The sequence below is a fragment of the Antrostomus carolinensis genome, unplaced genomic scaffold (genome assembly GCF_000700745.2).
Source record: "Antrostomus carolinensis isolate BGI_N321 unplaced genomic scaffold, ASM70074v2 scaffold38896, whole genome shotgun sequence".
In the NCBI taxonomy this organism is placed as follows: Eukaryota; Metazoa; Chordata; class Aves; order Caprimulgiformes; family Caprimulgidae; genus Antrostomus; species Antrostomus carolinensis.
In genome coordinates this window covers 17625-34446 of record NW_010323227.1, presented here as the reverse complement: position 1 = coordinate 34446, position 16822 = coordinate 17625, and the positions used below count along the sequence as shown (strand labels likewise).

At 34.8% G+C, this 16822-nt stretch overlaps 1 protein-coding gene across 1 annotated transcript in view; it reads right to left on the bottom strand.

The window, feature by feature from the left end:
• Positions 1–631: 631 nt before the first annotated feature.
• Positions 632–16822, bottom strand: part of PHTF2 (putative homeodomain transcription factor 2) — a gene marked incomplete at both ends in the record, with an annotated part of 30972 nt that continues 14781 nt past the window's right edge. Inside the window, 8 exons of the mRNA XM_010170525.1 lie at positions 632–727; positions 4177–4332; positions 5421–5507; positions 7997–8128; positions 9528–9800; positions 10975–11103; positions 13291–13509; positions 16542–16700. Of these exons, the coding sequence (XP_010168827.1) occupies positions 632–727; positions 4177–4332; positions 5421–5507; positions 7997–8128; positions 9528–9800; positions 10975–11103; positions 13291–13509; positions 16542–16700 (1251 nt within the window). The remainder of the gene's footprint in view (positions 728–4176; positions 4333–5420; positions 5508–7996; positions 8129–9527; positions 9801–10974; positions 11104–13290; positions 13510–16541; positions 16701–16822) is intronic.

The window sequence follows — 16822 nt, the reverse complement described above, 5'->3', positions numbered from 1 at the left end:
GGATAATATTGTATAAGCAAAAAAATTTTCCACTAATCAGCAAAATTCCATTCAAAAAGAACCCTGCCAAATAGTTCAAGGACACAGCTGATTTAAATATTTGAATTATATTACATGAAATTCCTACCTTTAATTAATTTATAAATGGACCTTTGTAACAATTTCTCTGTCTTCCAAAAGGATTCTGCTATGACAGTAAGTAAAGAAGACATCACGTATAATCTAGTTTTAATTTGAAATGCTAATCACTGACAGTTTTTAAGAGGAAGAATTTTTGTGGAAGAACAGAAATCCTCCAGCAGCTTATTACTAGAAACAGATATCAACACTTAAAACAGACAACAAAATTGCATCATTTATTTCCCGAGGGTTCATCGTCCTGTCAATCCCAAAGCACCTTCTCTCACACTGCTCATGTACTGTTAAAGAATTATATCTCATAATACTTTGTCATCCATAATGATAGCAACATAATATAGTGTATGAACAAGTAGCATTGCTGTGACAGTTGCAGAGCAGATTTAAACCAAAGCATACTGTACTGCCTGCGGAAGTAACACAAGTGACTCACTAAGCAACCTATTCTGCTTCTTAGATATAAATAATACAGTAGTATTATTTTAATCCTTACCTTCAATAACTTAGTAGCAAGTTTTAAAACATTGTTCACTAGTGTCAGTTCCTCCTTCTTATTAGGCTTCTTCTCCATTTTCAAGTACAAGTTTATCTGATTTAAATAAAATATGAGTATCACCACTTATTCAGAATTTAAATGAACTAATTTGGAAATATTTAATAATAAAATGAAGTGATTACTCAGCACCTATATGATAGAACAGCAATGACATTTCTACAAGCAAGCAAATATTTTCCTTCCTTTTTAATATTTAAGAACAAACACTGGCTCAGTACCACAGGAAAATACAATGGTTTATGATATAACAAAATACATTTGACATTGTTATAGCAACAACTTTAAAGTTTAGTGCAATCTACAAATCAGCCAAGAAAAAACACCATGTATGAAAGGCTTGCATAATTTCTTGCTCCTCCTTCAATAATTGCCTGAGGTTTGTCAGTTCATTTCCAGAAGGTTTTTATACTAGTAAGCAGACCTCACAAGGCTTAATGTCCCCAAAAGTTATTGAATAGACTAAAATGCTGATAATTCTGGTAAAGTGTAATTTCTTTTAAAATATTTTAATATATTTGAGTATTTCATTAACACCTTTAGTGCAGAAAATTAATCTTTCCAGTGCCTTGAAATATTTGAAAAATTATTAAACTCTTCATTGCTGTAGAAGAACAGTATATTGATCTTTTCAACACTTCAGTGATCCAAACTTTTTTAGGTCAATGTTTCTGAGAAAGTTTAGTTAAGACTACAAATGAGTTCTCTGTTGGTCTTCCAGCAATTTTGAAACAGTTTTCATTCTCAGATGACATATCTTCTATATCCTTGACCAGCCAAAGGTTAGTTTTTATTTTTTATTGCATAACAAAAGCAAGTCAAAAGAAAATTATCTTGAAAAGTTGTGAACTTTTCATTTTAGAATAACAATGTTCAACAAAATAAAAAATGAACAATTCTGCAATATGCTGAAATAGTCCTTCAGATGAGAGAGACTCTGACCAAGCTACAGAAGTGAAGATGCAGAAAGGAAATGATGCTAAATGATGTATGATTCTGTGATATATTTAACCACCTTGTTGTAAGGTGTTTATTGAAGTAAGGGCCACAGACATGTAAACAAAGTAAAGATCTCCCTAAAAAGGTCACTGTAAGTTTCTTATACAAGTTAAAAATCAAAAGCTATGACTACCATATTCCAACACATATTAAGCTCCTGAACTATCAATTTCATTTTAAAGTAAATGATGCTTTTGGAGGCAGAGATTCCAGTCTTTAAATATAAAATTAATGATTTCAACAATTGAAGTGTTTATAAACAGGAATAAACTAAGAATAAAGGCTCTATTTAGCAACTGTGAAAAAATAGTAGGTAACAAACCCTGGGAAGGTTCAAATCTCTTTCAACAGTTACTGTGATTTAATTGATTTATGAAAAAAAATCAACATTTAGTAACAAACTTCAAATCAGGAGGAGAGCTTGAATGTGTATATGCACAGCCATCTACCATACCTATTCTGAGACTTGAAACTGGCAAGACAACTTTGATCAGACCAAATCTTTTATTTCTCTCAAGAAGGAAACACTGAGATGCTTCATTTACAAGACCAGTTAAAAACACTTTCAGAAGGAGTTGAAAAATCACAGCATTATAGTAAAAAAAAAAATCCCTTGATGTAAAATGATAGATCTTTTAGTTTCCCATCATGACTCGTAATCATGAAGTTCATAGGTTGAATATAAAGCACACAGAACTGGCTGGAACTTTGCTGACAGAAAGTAGAATTTGCAATTTCATCTTATATGTGAAGCATTTAATTTAATCTGGGGATTGAGGCTTGTTTGTTCTTTTGCGTTTTGTTGCTTTTTTGTTTGTTTTAAAGTTTCATTCTCAGTAAGCCTAATGACACTAGTGTGGGATTTTCAAGAACACCAATTCAGATGTGCTTTTTTAGATCAAGTGAGTGTCAGTCAATTGTTTGGACTTGGTCTCTCGTGAAAGGCCAAAATGTCAGACTTTCATGAACCTGTCTCAAGAACACTGTAAATATGCTGTGGTATCCAGCCAGTATGTTAAACCAGTCTAAAATTAGTTCTAATCTTTTGATTTTCTGAGAAACAATTGTGAATTCTATTTTGGTTTTCATTTCATACAGCTCTCAGGCCTTTTTGAGGGAAATGACTTAAAACAGGATAAGCTGGATTCAGGACAAAGCTAAGTGTCTGATGACATAGCACTTTCTGATTTTTTTTATTTTTTAAAAAAAGAGTTCTGGGGACATAGACAGAGTGCTTCTTTCAATGTCCACGCTGGCTTAAAATGTTCAAACACTGAATGTTCAAACTCTCATGAAGAACACAGTGTAAAAACCTATGAAAGCAAAACAAAGGCTTGACATTCTCTGTCTCTCTCTCTCGCCTTGCTCTCTGCATTTTTTTTTTTCAGTCCTTACCCCCAACATTTTCCTCCATTTTAATTCCAGAAACAGAGGGCAAACTTCACTGGGACATTAGGCTGTTTATACTCTGAGGATCAACAAAACAATGCAAAGCTCTCCAGCTCAGGAATTATGAGAGGTTTCACACTGGTGCAAAACACATCATTCAAGACAAAAGTAAACAGACTGTCTTCTCACTGCCTAGCCTCATCATCATCTTTAGCAAAGACAGAATGAATTCTCATTGAGCAAAACATGTAAGCTGTTATTTATATCATCTGTTAAAAGCTTCACATCCTGACTTTAGGAGACTCCATTTGGAAGATTTTATGTTTCAACTTGAACACATTTCCTGTAGGAAACCTGTGAAGATTTCCTGAACTGCCTATTTACCTTGTTCTGAATGCTGTGTTTTGCACCAATGTGAAACCTCTCCAGGCAGAAAGAGATTGCTTCCTACCTAACAGTAACTGAACATGCTTAGCTTGGAAAACTATCAGCAGTGCCAGGCAGAGCAGAGAGGGAAGTTTGCAGTAGAAACACCAACTAGAACATTTCTGAGAAGAAAAGTACGTAGACCGAAAGCCAAGCTTGCTAGATGACTGAAAGAAAGTTTCCAAGGATTCTACAGGAGACTGACTATACATAACCCCTGCAACCTAGCAATCAAATTTCTTGGACTAGAAACAGTGACCCACTTTGTAGAGGGTGAGTTTGTTTTCAAATCTTTTACTCTCCCAACCAACACTTAGAGAGTTCAGGTTTCTTACTCCTGTTTAAAAGCTACTTCTTATGTTTGTGTTCCGTTAGATAGTTATTTATATCAAATAAAATACACCGATATCCCTAAGCCTGCTCACTTAAAGAGGCATTGGGATATGGCCATACAACTTTTAAACAAAGTCACAAACTTCTCACAGAAACTGAAATTCAGGTTGTAAAGTGTTGTTTCACTACACCATAATTAACTCCCTAATCCTAACTATTCTAATACATCTAATACAACTCCCTCCCTAACTATTCTAATACATCTAAAATACATGCATGAGACCTGCCAGATGAATGACTTGTTTAGATATAAAAATACAGGTCTATAAAATTCTCACCTGCTCAGTAAGTAATATTGAGGTATTGCTGTACTTTTTACTGGTTTCAGATCCAAGAGTAACAAATCTTAAGAGAAAAAGAGTTAGTGAAATGCACCAAATTATGAGTTCCCAATTGTAGTGACAATCAAGGAAGATCTCATGCATGTGCAGCAGCTGAAAACAAAAGAGAAAAAAAAATTAATTCAAAGTAATAATTACATTACAAATTCAGAAAATAATTACGTATTTCCCCAACTACAACAAAAATTTCCCAGTAATAATGATATGGATTGGTTTTAGCCATAAAGGATTTTTAATTATAATTTAAAATCAACACCGTGTCAAAGATATGAGGTTTGAGAAAAGATACGCTCTGAAAGGCTCAATAAGAATTTAAGACACAAATTTTTTTCATATCTGTAAAACAATAGAAAAAAAATACACTCTAAGACAATTTTAAACTTGTGTTCAAACTTGCAGAGACACTATGGGATAAAAAACAAAACTTACCAAAGAAAACCCTGAAAAGTAGTGAATTATACAGAAAATTTAATCCAAGCAGAGTTACTGCTAAATTTTATTCGTATGAAAATTTTATAGTTAGCTATGAGGAAAAAACATTAGCATTAACTAGGGAAAAAAGTGGAAAAAAATACAACCAGAAGCCATTAAAAAGCTTCCCTGTGTTCTGAAACAGAAGGACAAGGAAAAATCTTAAGCAGTAAAAATCAACTTTAAATATAGACTTGCTTACTAAAATATCGTCCACTAGAGGGCAGGCTAATATAGCCAACAGTCTTGTGTCTCACAAAAATCATCAACCAAAGTCAATCCCAACTGTCTTTGCAAAAGTGTGTTTCAACTGAAAATGTTAAGGAAAAAAAATAAATCCACCAAACAAAACAAACAAAACCAAAACAAAAAACCCAAATAAACAAACAAACCCCAAACCTGTGTTCCAAAATCCACAATGGAAAAATCAAAGAGGATATAGATTGTAAAAATAATAATAATAATAATAATAAAATCATGTTAGGAATTATCCTATAAGCTTCTGTAGCTCTTACAGAATACCATTCTAAAGTAGAGAAAATGAACAATACAAAATGGAGCTTAATCTTCCAAAAAGCTGTAACAGCTGTTACTGATTTTTTTCATTGTGGTCTTTCAACTCAAAAGGAATGACCATGCAAAAGGCACTCAAAATTATTTTTAAAACTATTAAAGTCATGACTGTTTCTATACAAGTAAGATTTCCTCACCTGTGCACAACAGATAAACACAACTGAGATAGTCAGTAGGAAGGCAGATGAAACTATTACATCCACTGAGCGTTGAGGACCTCGACGCTGAAAATGAAGAATATGCACATATGTGAGTAAATACCCACCCAGCCAGCGTGGACATCCAGTCAGACTCACACCTCGAACCTATGTTCGCAATATGGCTCACAATTTGACAATCTAAGTTCCAGACACTACATTAGAACCTGATAATATCACTACATTTTAATATCTCTAAAGCCATATGAGATTAATTCAGATGCAAGCATTAAACTATGAGAAAATAAAATATTCAGCACTTGTTCAGTCAGCTCCTTCATAATGTGAATTAATTTCCATTTAGGTAGCAGTCCCTGACATAACAAATTCAGTACAGCACTGGGCTTTAGGCCCACGTATCAAACCATTGCTAACAGAAGATTTCTGGACACCAGATCACAACAGAATATCAAGATATGATTCCACATGGTTGGTATTTTCATTACTTGCCTCTTTCTGACACACAAAAATTGTAGCTGTAAATCACTGTCCCACTGTGGTAGGTGCATAATTCTCTTCCCCAGACAAGAAGGAAAACTGGGGAACAAGCACACTTGTCTTGAAAGGTGTAACCTCACTGTTTTCAACCATTTTTTTGTTGCTTACTGGTACAATGAAATGTTTCTACCCACAGAGCTTTTTCCTCCCTTTTTTTTTTTAATTAAAGAATTAAATATTCTGTGCTGCATTGAAACATGCACAAGTTATAACAGACGTTTCTTTCTCAACTTTGTTCTCCAAATATATTACTAATTGTATAAACTGGAGAAGAATGGGAGGTGTACATACGCAAGATACAACCTTGGAACTTTGCAAAAGAGACACAGGAAGCTTAACTACTGAAAAAAAATTAAGTGCTAATTACTACTGCAGTTATGCACGCGCTACTTCTACACTGAGCCAGAGCGTTTTTGCCTGTGCGACATTTGAGAAGTGTATATACACACCCAGCTCACATCTTCACAGGCAGACACACATGCAGACAGGTAAAATGCAAGTGTATTTTGGACAAAAGCTATGCTAATATATGCCAACAGCACCACTGCAAGAAGGCAGCTCTGTTCCTTAGCTGCTCGTCTCCGTTGCTTTCCTTGTGCTACGACGGGCACTACAGAGCTGTCCAGTGAACCAAGCAAAGCAACAGATGGAGGGGAAAATTACCGTTCTTGACTGGTGATTTTTCAGTTGGGTCATTTCCCTGTGCACCTGCCTCTGAACATTGTCTGACTGCTTTTTTCTTAGCCACATAATTATACAAATGTTTCTGGTGGCATAAGAAAAGGTGGAATATATAGGCATGGTTGTAAGGAAAGAAGGCAAGACACTCCACAACAATGCTACCATACGCAGTCTTTAAAGCATCAGAACTACTTTCTATTGTCCAAGTGATGTTACCCTCCTTTCCACCTACCCAGCACACAATACAGACTACAAGGAAAATGATACAAGTCTCTCAAATGTGAAGTTTAAAGGGTTCCTCTTTTTTTACAACCTCCCCAACAGATACTCCATCACACAAGGGGTGTTGTAAATGAATCGCCTCAATTCCTCTTAAAATGATGCATCTTTCAAATTTAAGATTAAGCTTTACATGAAAAATTTTGCTCACTTATAGTTCCTGCTTTCCACACCATAACTTCCTTATGTTTTCATAAACCTTTACCTACTTCTAAAAACTACTGATAGCCGATTTCTTCTAACCTCTTGTAACTGTTGTTGGAAAGAAGCATCGATGCAAATATGGGGATTACCACCCCACTGACAAGAGATTGTCAGTTGCTGTGCACCAAAAAACTGGTTCTAAAGAAACCAAATAGGGAAAAACCTAGCTTCATCTGAGTTGAACTACCTAATGCAGAGAGAAAAATGGAAAAAAAAAACTTGGGGGCAGGGAGGAACACACACAACAAAAATCCAACCCTGAGTTAGGTAATAAGGATCCTTTCACAAAGAATCATCAAAATGCTCTGGCTTGAAGAGACCATTAAGAGAGATATAAAGAGATCACTCAAACATGAGCTGAGCTTGCAATAGCTTGGCATTGGAATATCTTCTAGATAATACCTGGCATAATTTCTAGCTTCACCTGGCATGTATACACTCACAGCATAAATATGCACATAAACTGTCTTGCTTCATAAATTCCTTCTGTGTTAATGACACTAACTGGTGGGGCTCTTGCAATAAGGTATTGTCTGTATTACACTGTAAGTGGTTCTTTTTACCCAACATGTTAACCTGAGAAACTCTTCTGCTAGCATTAGTAAGACAAGACACCAACTCTGGACACACTCATACTTTACTCCAAGGTAAAAAGTAGACATTTACTTTCTCACAGTCTGGCTGCCTGCAGACACTGTTAGCCTAGAGTCACTAAAATGAAGCACATAGGGTACATGTGCACCAACAGGGGTAAGTGCACAGGAGGAAGAACTCATACTAGAATACCAACTTTCCATCAACAGCGTATGAGATATTTTATATTAAAGCAGTAGCAGAAATATACATTATTTTACCTTTAGATAGGACCTGAGAGAAAGCCACATTTTTATATTCTGTACTTTCTTCAAGCGGAAGTGAGGAACCTCCGATTTTCTTGCCCTTCTAGCAGATGTTAGATGACCAAAAAGTTTGGCAAAAAGTAGCCTCTGCAGAGAAGAAAAAAAAAACCAAAACAAAACTTTAACTGTTAATTGATTTTCAAGGATACTAAAAAGAAAACGGAGAAAAGGCTTCACTGAATATGTCAAAGTAATGTACAATGTATCAGTGTAAATTATGTTAATCATAGAATCATAGAATGGTTTGGGTTGGAAGGGACCTTAAAGATCATCTAGTTCCAAACACCCTGTCATCAGCAGGGACACCTCCCACTAGATCAGGTTGCTGAGAGCCCCATCCAACCTGGCCTTGAACACTTCCAGGGAGGGGGCATCCACAAGTTCTCTAGGCAACCTGTTCCAGTGTCTCACCACCCTCACAGGAAATAATTTCTTCCTAATATCTCATCTAAACCTACCCTCTTCCAGCTCAAAGCCACTTCCCCTTGTTCTATCACCACCTGCCCCCGTAAAAAGTCCCTCCACAGCCCTCCTGTAGGTCCCCTCAGGCATTGGGTGACCGTTAATATAGTACAGAAATAAGAGTAGCATGGTACTAAAAAGAAGAGATATACTAAAAAGTTTTAAAAGTCTTCATATTCCAATGAAAAACAAGATTTAGCTACACGTTTGAGTTCCTGTCTTCAATTTTCAGACAAGAGATCTGCTATGCTCTTAAAATTTGGGAGAAAAATCACACCTGTCAATCATTTGCATTAGAGAGTGCCTGTATCACAGAAGTTCCTCCCAACAGAAATGATTAGAAGCATGTTACTTCTCTTCTATTGTATTAAATCATATATTTTGGCTATAATTTGAGGAAAGAAAGTACAAAAATTTTACTTGTGCAGACTAGTAAGTATCTATATTCTGCAGCTAGTAAGGGATATTGACACCCTCTTAAAAGTTAAAACTGCAACAACAAGCAATAAATTAACAGGTATATTGCTTCAGATAACAGCTCTCACAGTCTCCAACTGTGGGACTGACCTACCAGCAAAGCAGGCAAAGCTCTTGGCTAGGGTCTGGACTGAACTGTTTTGAATTGAAAATTCTGAATAAAACACACCAGTACAACAAATTGGAAATTCATAGAGTTCTTTTATTGAAAATCCTTCTCCTTGAGGAAAACTGAGACAAACTGGGACATGACTAAGAGCTGAATTAATGCACTGAGCCAGAAATCTGAAATAAAACATTAAAAAGTTTTCCCTCAGAAATACTCTCCAGGAAAAAAGGTTTAGATATAGAGACCGCACAGAAACTTCAGTCCATTGCAACTGAGTGATCTCCTAAACTGTAAACCCACTGAAGTATTTGTCATCATTGACCTATGAATCATAGTGCACTGAAGAAAACAAGTTCAAAATATCCATAAAGTCAAAAAAATCACAAATATTAAACTTTGTTTTGCTTTACATGAAGCTTCGGGATTTGCTGTTCATACCTGTTTATATGTCCTCTCTGCTACACATAGCAGAAAAAAGAAAATCCACACTAGAGACACGCGGACCACAAAACTTATAATAACCATTGAGAGAACCAGAATGTCTCCATTTGATCCAAATGCAGTCATACAAAGTTCAGTGGCAGAATGTGCTGCTAGTTGTTCCAAATCTTTAGCTTGGGAAAGTCGAAAGACAAATGGCATTAAACCCAAGATTAAAGATATGACATTTCCAAAAATCTGATAACCAATTCCTGGTATATAGTTGTTCACCTAAAAACAAAAGAAAATAAGGTATATTTTTAATTTTGGAGTTAATTTGGAATTAAGGCAATAAATAAATTATTAATTTTACCATCTTACTATCACAAGGAACACTTTATAACCTGATAAGCTATATGAAACCTTCAACCAAGCTTCTTCACAATTTACTATTAAGAAAAAGGAAGTCCTCAAAGAGCACTTAACGCACACGAACCAAATATGACAAATCATTTAAAAACCCAAGAGCATAACACTGCAGTTAAGAGACTCCAGTGCATAGTCTTGTATTAAAAATTCATTCAACGCTGAATTAGCAAAGTGCATCAATCAGACTGTGTTTCTTACATCCTGTATGTACGATGCTCCTATTTATGTTTCGCTTTTAGGCTGTATGTTCTTTAAAGGAATCAAAGTGTTCACAGTGCAGACAAGACTGGAGTTCTGCTGTGCTGGCTACGGTTTTGTTAAGTTTACTTCTACTGCGGATTGCACCTAAAACTGTATTGTCTTTGGGTCAGGTACAGAGATCTGAACTAAGTTTGTGAATACACTGCTTTAAAACAAGTTGGAGATGGTAAGTATCAACTTCTCAAGTTGGAGATGGTAAGTATCAACTTCTCAGAATTATAGTTTTCTTAAGCTATACTAGGATTTTATGTTCAACTCTACAAAATGCCTATGTTGTCTACTGAAAAAGAGTACACCAATCAAATGCTTTTCCAACTGCTTCCTGAAGAGGAGAACTAGGAAAAAGAAGGGAAGACTAGTGAGACATACCACTCATCCTCTTAGTTATTTGTTTCCTAAAGACAAAAAGTTTTCTTTTCCACTCTTATCATCCAAATACTCAGATCTAATTCAACTTATTAGTTGTTCATCAGGATCAAGAAGATAAAGAAGAATATTCACAGTATATATCATTTTGGAACAATAAAACAGAGGTTGGCTACATTAGCAAGCACATTACAGTGCAAACACATTTTACTGTCCCAACACTTAAGATTTGGTAGCACTTTTTAATGATAGTAACAAGTAAATCAGAGTGACATAAGCCATGGAACAATGATACCAATAACACTTTAAAAAAGAACAACAACAAAAAAAAGAACATAAAATAAGCTTATTTTTGGTAGTGCTCAGACTCCTAAATACAATATTTGCATAAAGTAAAAAAAATACTCACTCTGTTCATTATCATACCACTGATTTCAAGCACAGACATATCTGCTTTCTTACAGTCATTACCCTCCCATACAATTGCACTTATTTTTTCTAGTCCTGGATTCAAACTGTGGATCCAAGGCAAATGACTCTGGGGAAGACAAGGAATACATTCCATCAGAGATAAAAATCTGTTGTTGTGTCAAGATGCCTTTTTCAACAACATACTGACAAAAAAACACTTTAGACTGACACAAATACTGTTATATAGCATTTACTTCTACTATATGTTGCTATATCTCAACCGCATTCCTCAAAATCATCCACTTATTTTTCAAGAAATAGCTGTGAGTACAGACATCTCTCCTTTTCCATACTTCATTTTCTAATAGTGTTGACTTACTGTGGTTGAGGATTAATGGCTTCTGTTTTTCGTAAACATATCAAAGAAGAGAGAGGTATGAAAACAAAGGTCTACTTAAAAGCCATCTTTAACTTTGCCACATGTTTAATTGAATATTTTCTTTTTCTTATTATTGTTATTTTTCCTCCCCTAGCATTCTGAAAAGCACTATTCTCAGGCTGAGTTTAAGGTCAACAATTTTTTAAATTTTCTTTTAATGATATTTGTGTAATTCACAATTCTTGTTACAGATAAAGGCCGCCCTATGCTAACTGGCAAGACTCAGAGCGGTACCAGTCTAATCAATACATGCTGCTCCAAGAGACAAGCAATCCCAACCTAATCTACTGATTGCACTTAGGCTGAGGCATCTTTACTCTAAACAGAGAGCTAAGTGAGAACTGAAGGGTCTGGAAAAATGTTGAGGCAACAAGTTCTGCTGTAGCCATTTCCTGACTTCCCTCAGCCCTGTCTCACTCCTCTCCCATTTGGTGATTAAAATTGCTCTCAACTCTGCCTGGCCACCTACCACTACGTGCATCAAACGACTGAAGAGGTGGTGCTGGGATGGGGGGATGTGGGGGGAGGGATGTGATATGATTTTTGAAATGTATCATTTATTAAAAGTAAAGGTTTCTATTTTATTACTTGCTTTATCAGTATTTATCTGAAATCACTGTATTCTGCTAAGTATTCTATCTCCTCCTCCCCCCACCCCCCCAATTTATATTATTAAAACAACACAAATATTAGTTGCAGGACTTCCTTAATCACAGAATTCCAAGGCCTCCCTGTAGAGGGAGTATCAACACCAGGAACTGAAACTCAAAAATTCACAAACTACAATCAAACAGAAAAACACTCAACTGCAGAAAAACAAAGTCAATGCATATACTGCAATTGCAATTCAACTCCATTTCAGTGTTTATATGGAATGTAAGCAAGAACTAAAAATAAATCAAAAAAGCACAAAATCCAAATGAGTAAAAAGCCTGTCTTGAAATTCTTTCCTCAGCTAGCATTAACACCACCTCTCCATGGCATTCCTTAGTACTGATGATTTACTACCAACACATACAACATGTTTACTCAAAAGAATGTTTCACATTCTCTCCATGTCTTTACTTAAATGGTTCTAATTAGCAATGCAATTAACACACAATTTAAAGATAAGATTTGTGCTATAAATATAACTAGTACTCTGACATCTGAATGGATTTTATCAAATGAAGACTAATACTTGATTATTAATGATCATGTATTAAAACTGGATTCTGTCTAGCAGTAAGCCAAGGCAAGCTGCAACTGAAGTGTAGCCCCAAAAAACACTAAAATTTCAGAAATGACTGCCTGTATTTTGCTACAGAATAGCATCAAAGAAGGGAAATGAAATTATTAACTTTAAGATAAAAATAGAAATGTTATATCTAAATAGAGTTTAGACATATATAATACACACACATTATATATATTTACATTATATATACATATATATATATAACATTAGATACTATGTAGGTTATCTTTCTGCCTGCCTTTTTATGTATACATTTATATATAAACAAACAGAAAGATGCATGATATGTGCTCAAAAAAAATGTAACTCCACTAGAGAAAGAAAAAAAAAATCACCACCAGAACCATCTACCACAGAGGCAACTTAAATCAATCAGTACTTGTCCTGAGCTCCAACTAAGATTCAAACACTCAAATATTCTGTAGGCTATTTCAGTATATTGTCATGTCCTTTTCATTTGACAAATTAATGACTGAGTAGCAGAAATCAAATTTTCCTTGTTTTAATTCTATCAGATCACTCTGGCTTTGTTACTTTCATTTAATATTCTTTCTCCCAGGCCTCCTGACATATGATAAAGCTGTTCATACCGAATTCATGTGTAGTGTAAAAAAAAATCAAAATTGGTGGATACCAACCTGATGAAATGGGTCATCTCTGTATTCCTTTTTCACACATGGATTCACCTGAGGGCTTTCTACATCTGTCTCACTGCTACAGGAAGAGTGGCACTCTGCACAGTGTAAGAGGTCCTCCCACAGTACATCTTCGGTTTCTGATTCTGGCCTCGCACTCTCAGAATCTTGTCTGGAGCTTGAACACCGAGAACTGCAGCTAGTACCTGATTTAGGTGTATCCTGAAATTAAAATATGCATTGGAATTCATGCAGCTTTTTTTATTCTACAGTGTTTCCTGATAGAACAGTTATAAAGCTCAAATTAGTAAATCTCTGTTTATCTGGTTTTTATGCTCCAATCCATTATGGCTTCATCAGAAAGAATTACATGTCTATTGAAGGACTGTCCAAGAGGTTGTACATTTTTAGACACTGTACAAACAAGTAACAGTCCATGGTCCCTGCTTTGTTGGGGAGGGGGACACATAATCAAATAAGAATAAAAATTGATTCACATAAGAATCAAATCATATTAACTTATTAAAAGGAAATAATTATTTTACAGATTTTTATATCTCATTAATTTAGACTTTAACAGCAATTATCAAGCCACAGACTTCAACTGTGTCTCAAACTTCTCATTTTATAAGCTATAAATTAAGTCTCTTTTAAAACACCTTACAGCTTTATTATTTCAGTGAAAAAGTGACAGACAAGTGTGGCTTAAAGTCATATACATTGGACTGAAATTGTAATACAGAAACGTGACTGAGAGTGAGAAAAGCATCATTCACAAAGTACTTTAAATTAATTTCACATTTTGATTTTCTGCCTCTAGTTGTTTGAGCTGAAGTACTTTAGCCACTTATTAACTTCTCCATACAGTAAGGAATTTTTCCTCTGGAAAGGTCTTGGAGGAAGAAGGGACAGATATTTCTAGTTATCTAAGACCTGAGGTACTCAAATAGCTTTTCAAGCAAGCAATGTGGACACAATTTAACTAGTTTTAAAAGAAAGCTTGAAATGTTCCACAAGTACTTTTCTAAATGTAAGACCCTGTAATAAAAGAGGAATTGACTCTCAAAGTCTCCTACAAATCACACTCTTCCACTGTTATTACTAACATACCTTCTCAGAGAGTGCACTTGTTTGAAGACAGTTGTGCATCAGGTGTAGAGAGGAAAAATAAGTAATGTGTAAAAAAAATACATAGCTAATGCTAGGTATATGTGTCATCTACACAGTCATACATAAAATTTTAATTATTTTAAACAAGCTGTACTTTACTATGTATCTTAGATATAAATTTGGGACAGCCAAATTGCCCATGCATACAAATGAAACAATCTAATGTTATCTTCAGAACAAGAAAGCAGAGCTTTAAACTACTTTCTACAGGAAGCAGAATCCTTTTCCTGCAAGACAGGTAGGTAGTCTTAAAAGCACTTTCATTCTACCCATCATCATCCTCTGGCAGTTCCTGTTCCCTCTTAACACAAAATTTATTTCTTTCTACTAGTTTATCTGGAGAATATACACAATTTTTTACAATGAAAAAAATAATCAAGCAATGTTTCAGCAGACTTACTAATTTAATATTTTCTTTAAAAATATATATATATTTATAGAAAGTAGCCATTACTGGGTACCATTGAGTCCTGAAGTTAATAAAGCAAAAACATTAAAAAAAGCTTGCTCAAACAACAATTAAGTTGACAAGTAAACATGAAGATAAAGGAAAATGTAGGGCAGAAGTTGAGAGTATATCCACTGGCTTCACTAATTTATTTCTTATTAAATACAAAGAAAGCTTTCACAGATTTGAAAACTATTATTTCATTTCCTTTGTAATCACATGGGGGAGGCGAGTTGGTAATAACAAAGAAAGGCTTCCCCTTTCACGGCATCAGTCAGATAAGTAAATGGGGAACAAGTGTAAAATATTATTGCTAAAGCTACACAGGGAGCAAATTTAGTATCTTCAGTTTCTGAAGGTATCTACAATCTTCCCTAGCTCTGAAACACTCTATGCAAGAGAAAATATATTTAAGCTGAAAAAAAATGGACTGTAATAATGTCTTTCTGCTTGCTCTTGTCAAGCTCTAGCAGCTGCACAAGCATTCAGTCAAGAGACATCTTCTGTAACATGAAACAGTTTCAAAGATCAACCTGTTCGGTTATCCTAAATCAAACATGTTTAAGGCATTACACACTCAAATCAATTAGCCTTCTGGATCTATTTAACCAAAGTCTGTGAGAAATAAATGAAAGAATAGAAGATTGCCTAATAATGTTTATATGCAAAGCATCAACTTCCAGGCTTTGCAAATGTTATTAGAGAAAGCAGTATCTGAACCCTTCTAAGGAGACTTTTCTTATATCAAGTAGAAAGCTTATTCATGAGGCTCTACCTATTAAGCCGATATCTGTAAGTAGACTTTTATCAGAGCTGAAATGACTCTTCATATTCTTTTCTTATAGTCCTGGTGAAAAAATGGCAATACAGCCTTTAAAAAAATATTCCAGGTATTTGTTAAGTTGCAATACCATTAGCAAAAAAGAGCATAATTTCTTTAAAATTACAAATAAATAAAAACACTATAACATCTCCCTTTCTTTTTCAGTGTCCAAGTCCTTACAATTAAGGACTCTGCTAATACAGAACCTGTGAATTCCCCTATTCTAAGCTACGATGTCATCAAATCTCTTAAAATTTCAATATTTTTATGCAATAACAATTTTGTTGAGATTTCATGACAATATTTGAAATGATTGTTTCAATAAACATGAGAGAACGAAAACTCAGAGATAGAGTCAATCAGAGGTCTCCACAAGAAGGCTAGTGAATCCAAAAAACAAACTAAATGGAGAGAAACAGCAGCACTAGCATGATGAAAACTTGCACATTGCCAATTACTACTATTTCTGTAACAAATCAAGTTTCCAGAGGAGATAACGTGCCAAAAGACAGCAACAGAGCTGGTCATAACCTGATGCAAGATCTACAGAATATATTTTAGGCTCCTTACAACAAATTGAAAAATAGGATGAAGCTCAACCCAACTAAATAAAAACGTCTTAATTTCAAAATGCTGACATTAAAAAAAAAATAAAAATAAAAATAAAAAAATCCCTGTCCTCCACCAGCATGACTTCCAATTAAAGACTCCTAAAATCCAATATAGAAGAAAAAAGGTTTGAGGAAAATATATCTATTCAGTAAGAAACCAAGAGGTTTTAACAATCTGCAGAAGCAATGGAAAAGAACATACCTCAAGCGGATAGTGCTTCTTATAATGGTGAGATTTCCTATTTCGCAGTGTACCATCGCTAGAAGTACGTTCTACATTGCGACGTAAAGAATATCCAGTTTCAGGCCCTTCCTCACTAGAAACTTCATCTGATAAATTTGTCACAGTCCTGTGAGTATCCTAGCACAAAAAGTACAATATTAGTAAGACATACACTTCCTAGGTCTTGTTCTCAACTACTGAAATGAAATTTATTTCTGCAACATTATTATCTATGCTGAGTTAAATCAGATAATGCATTT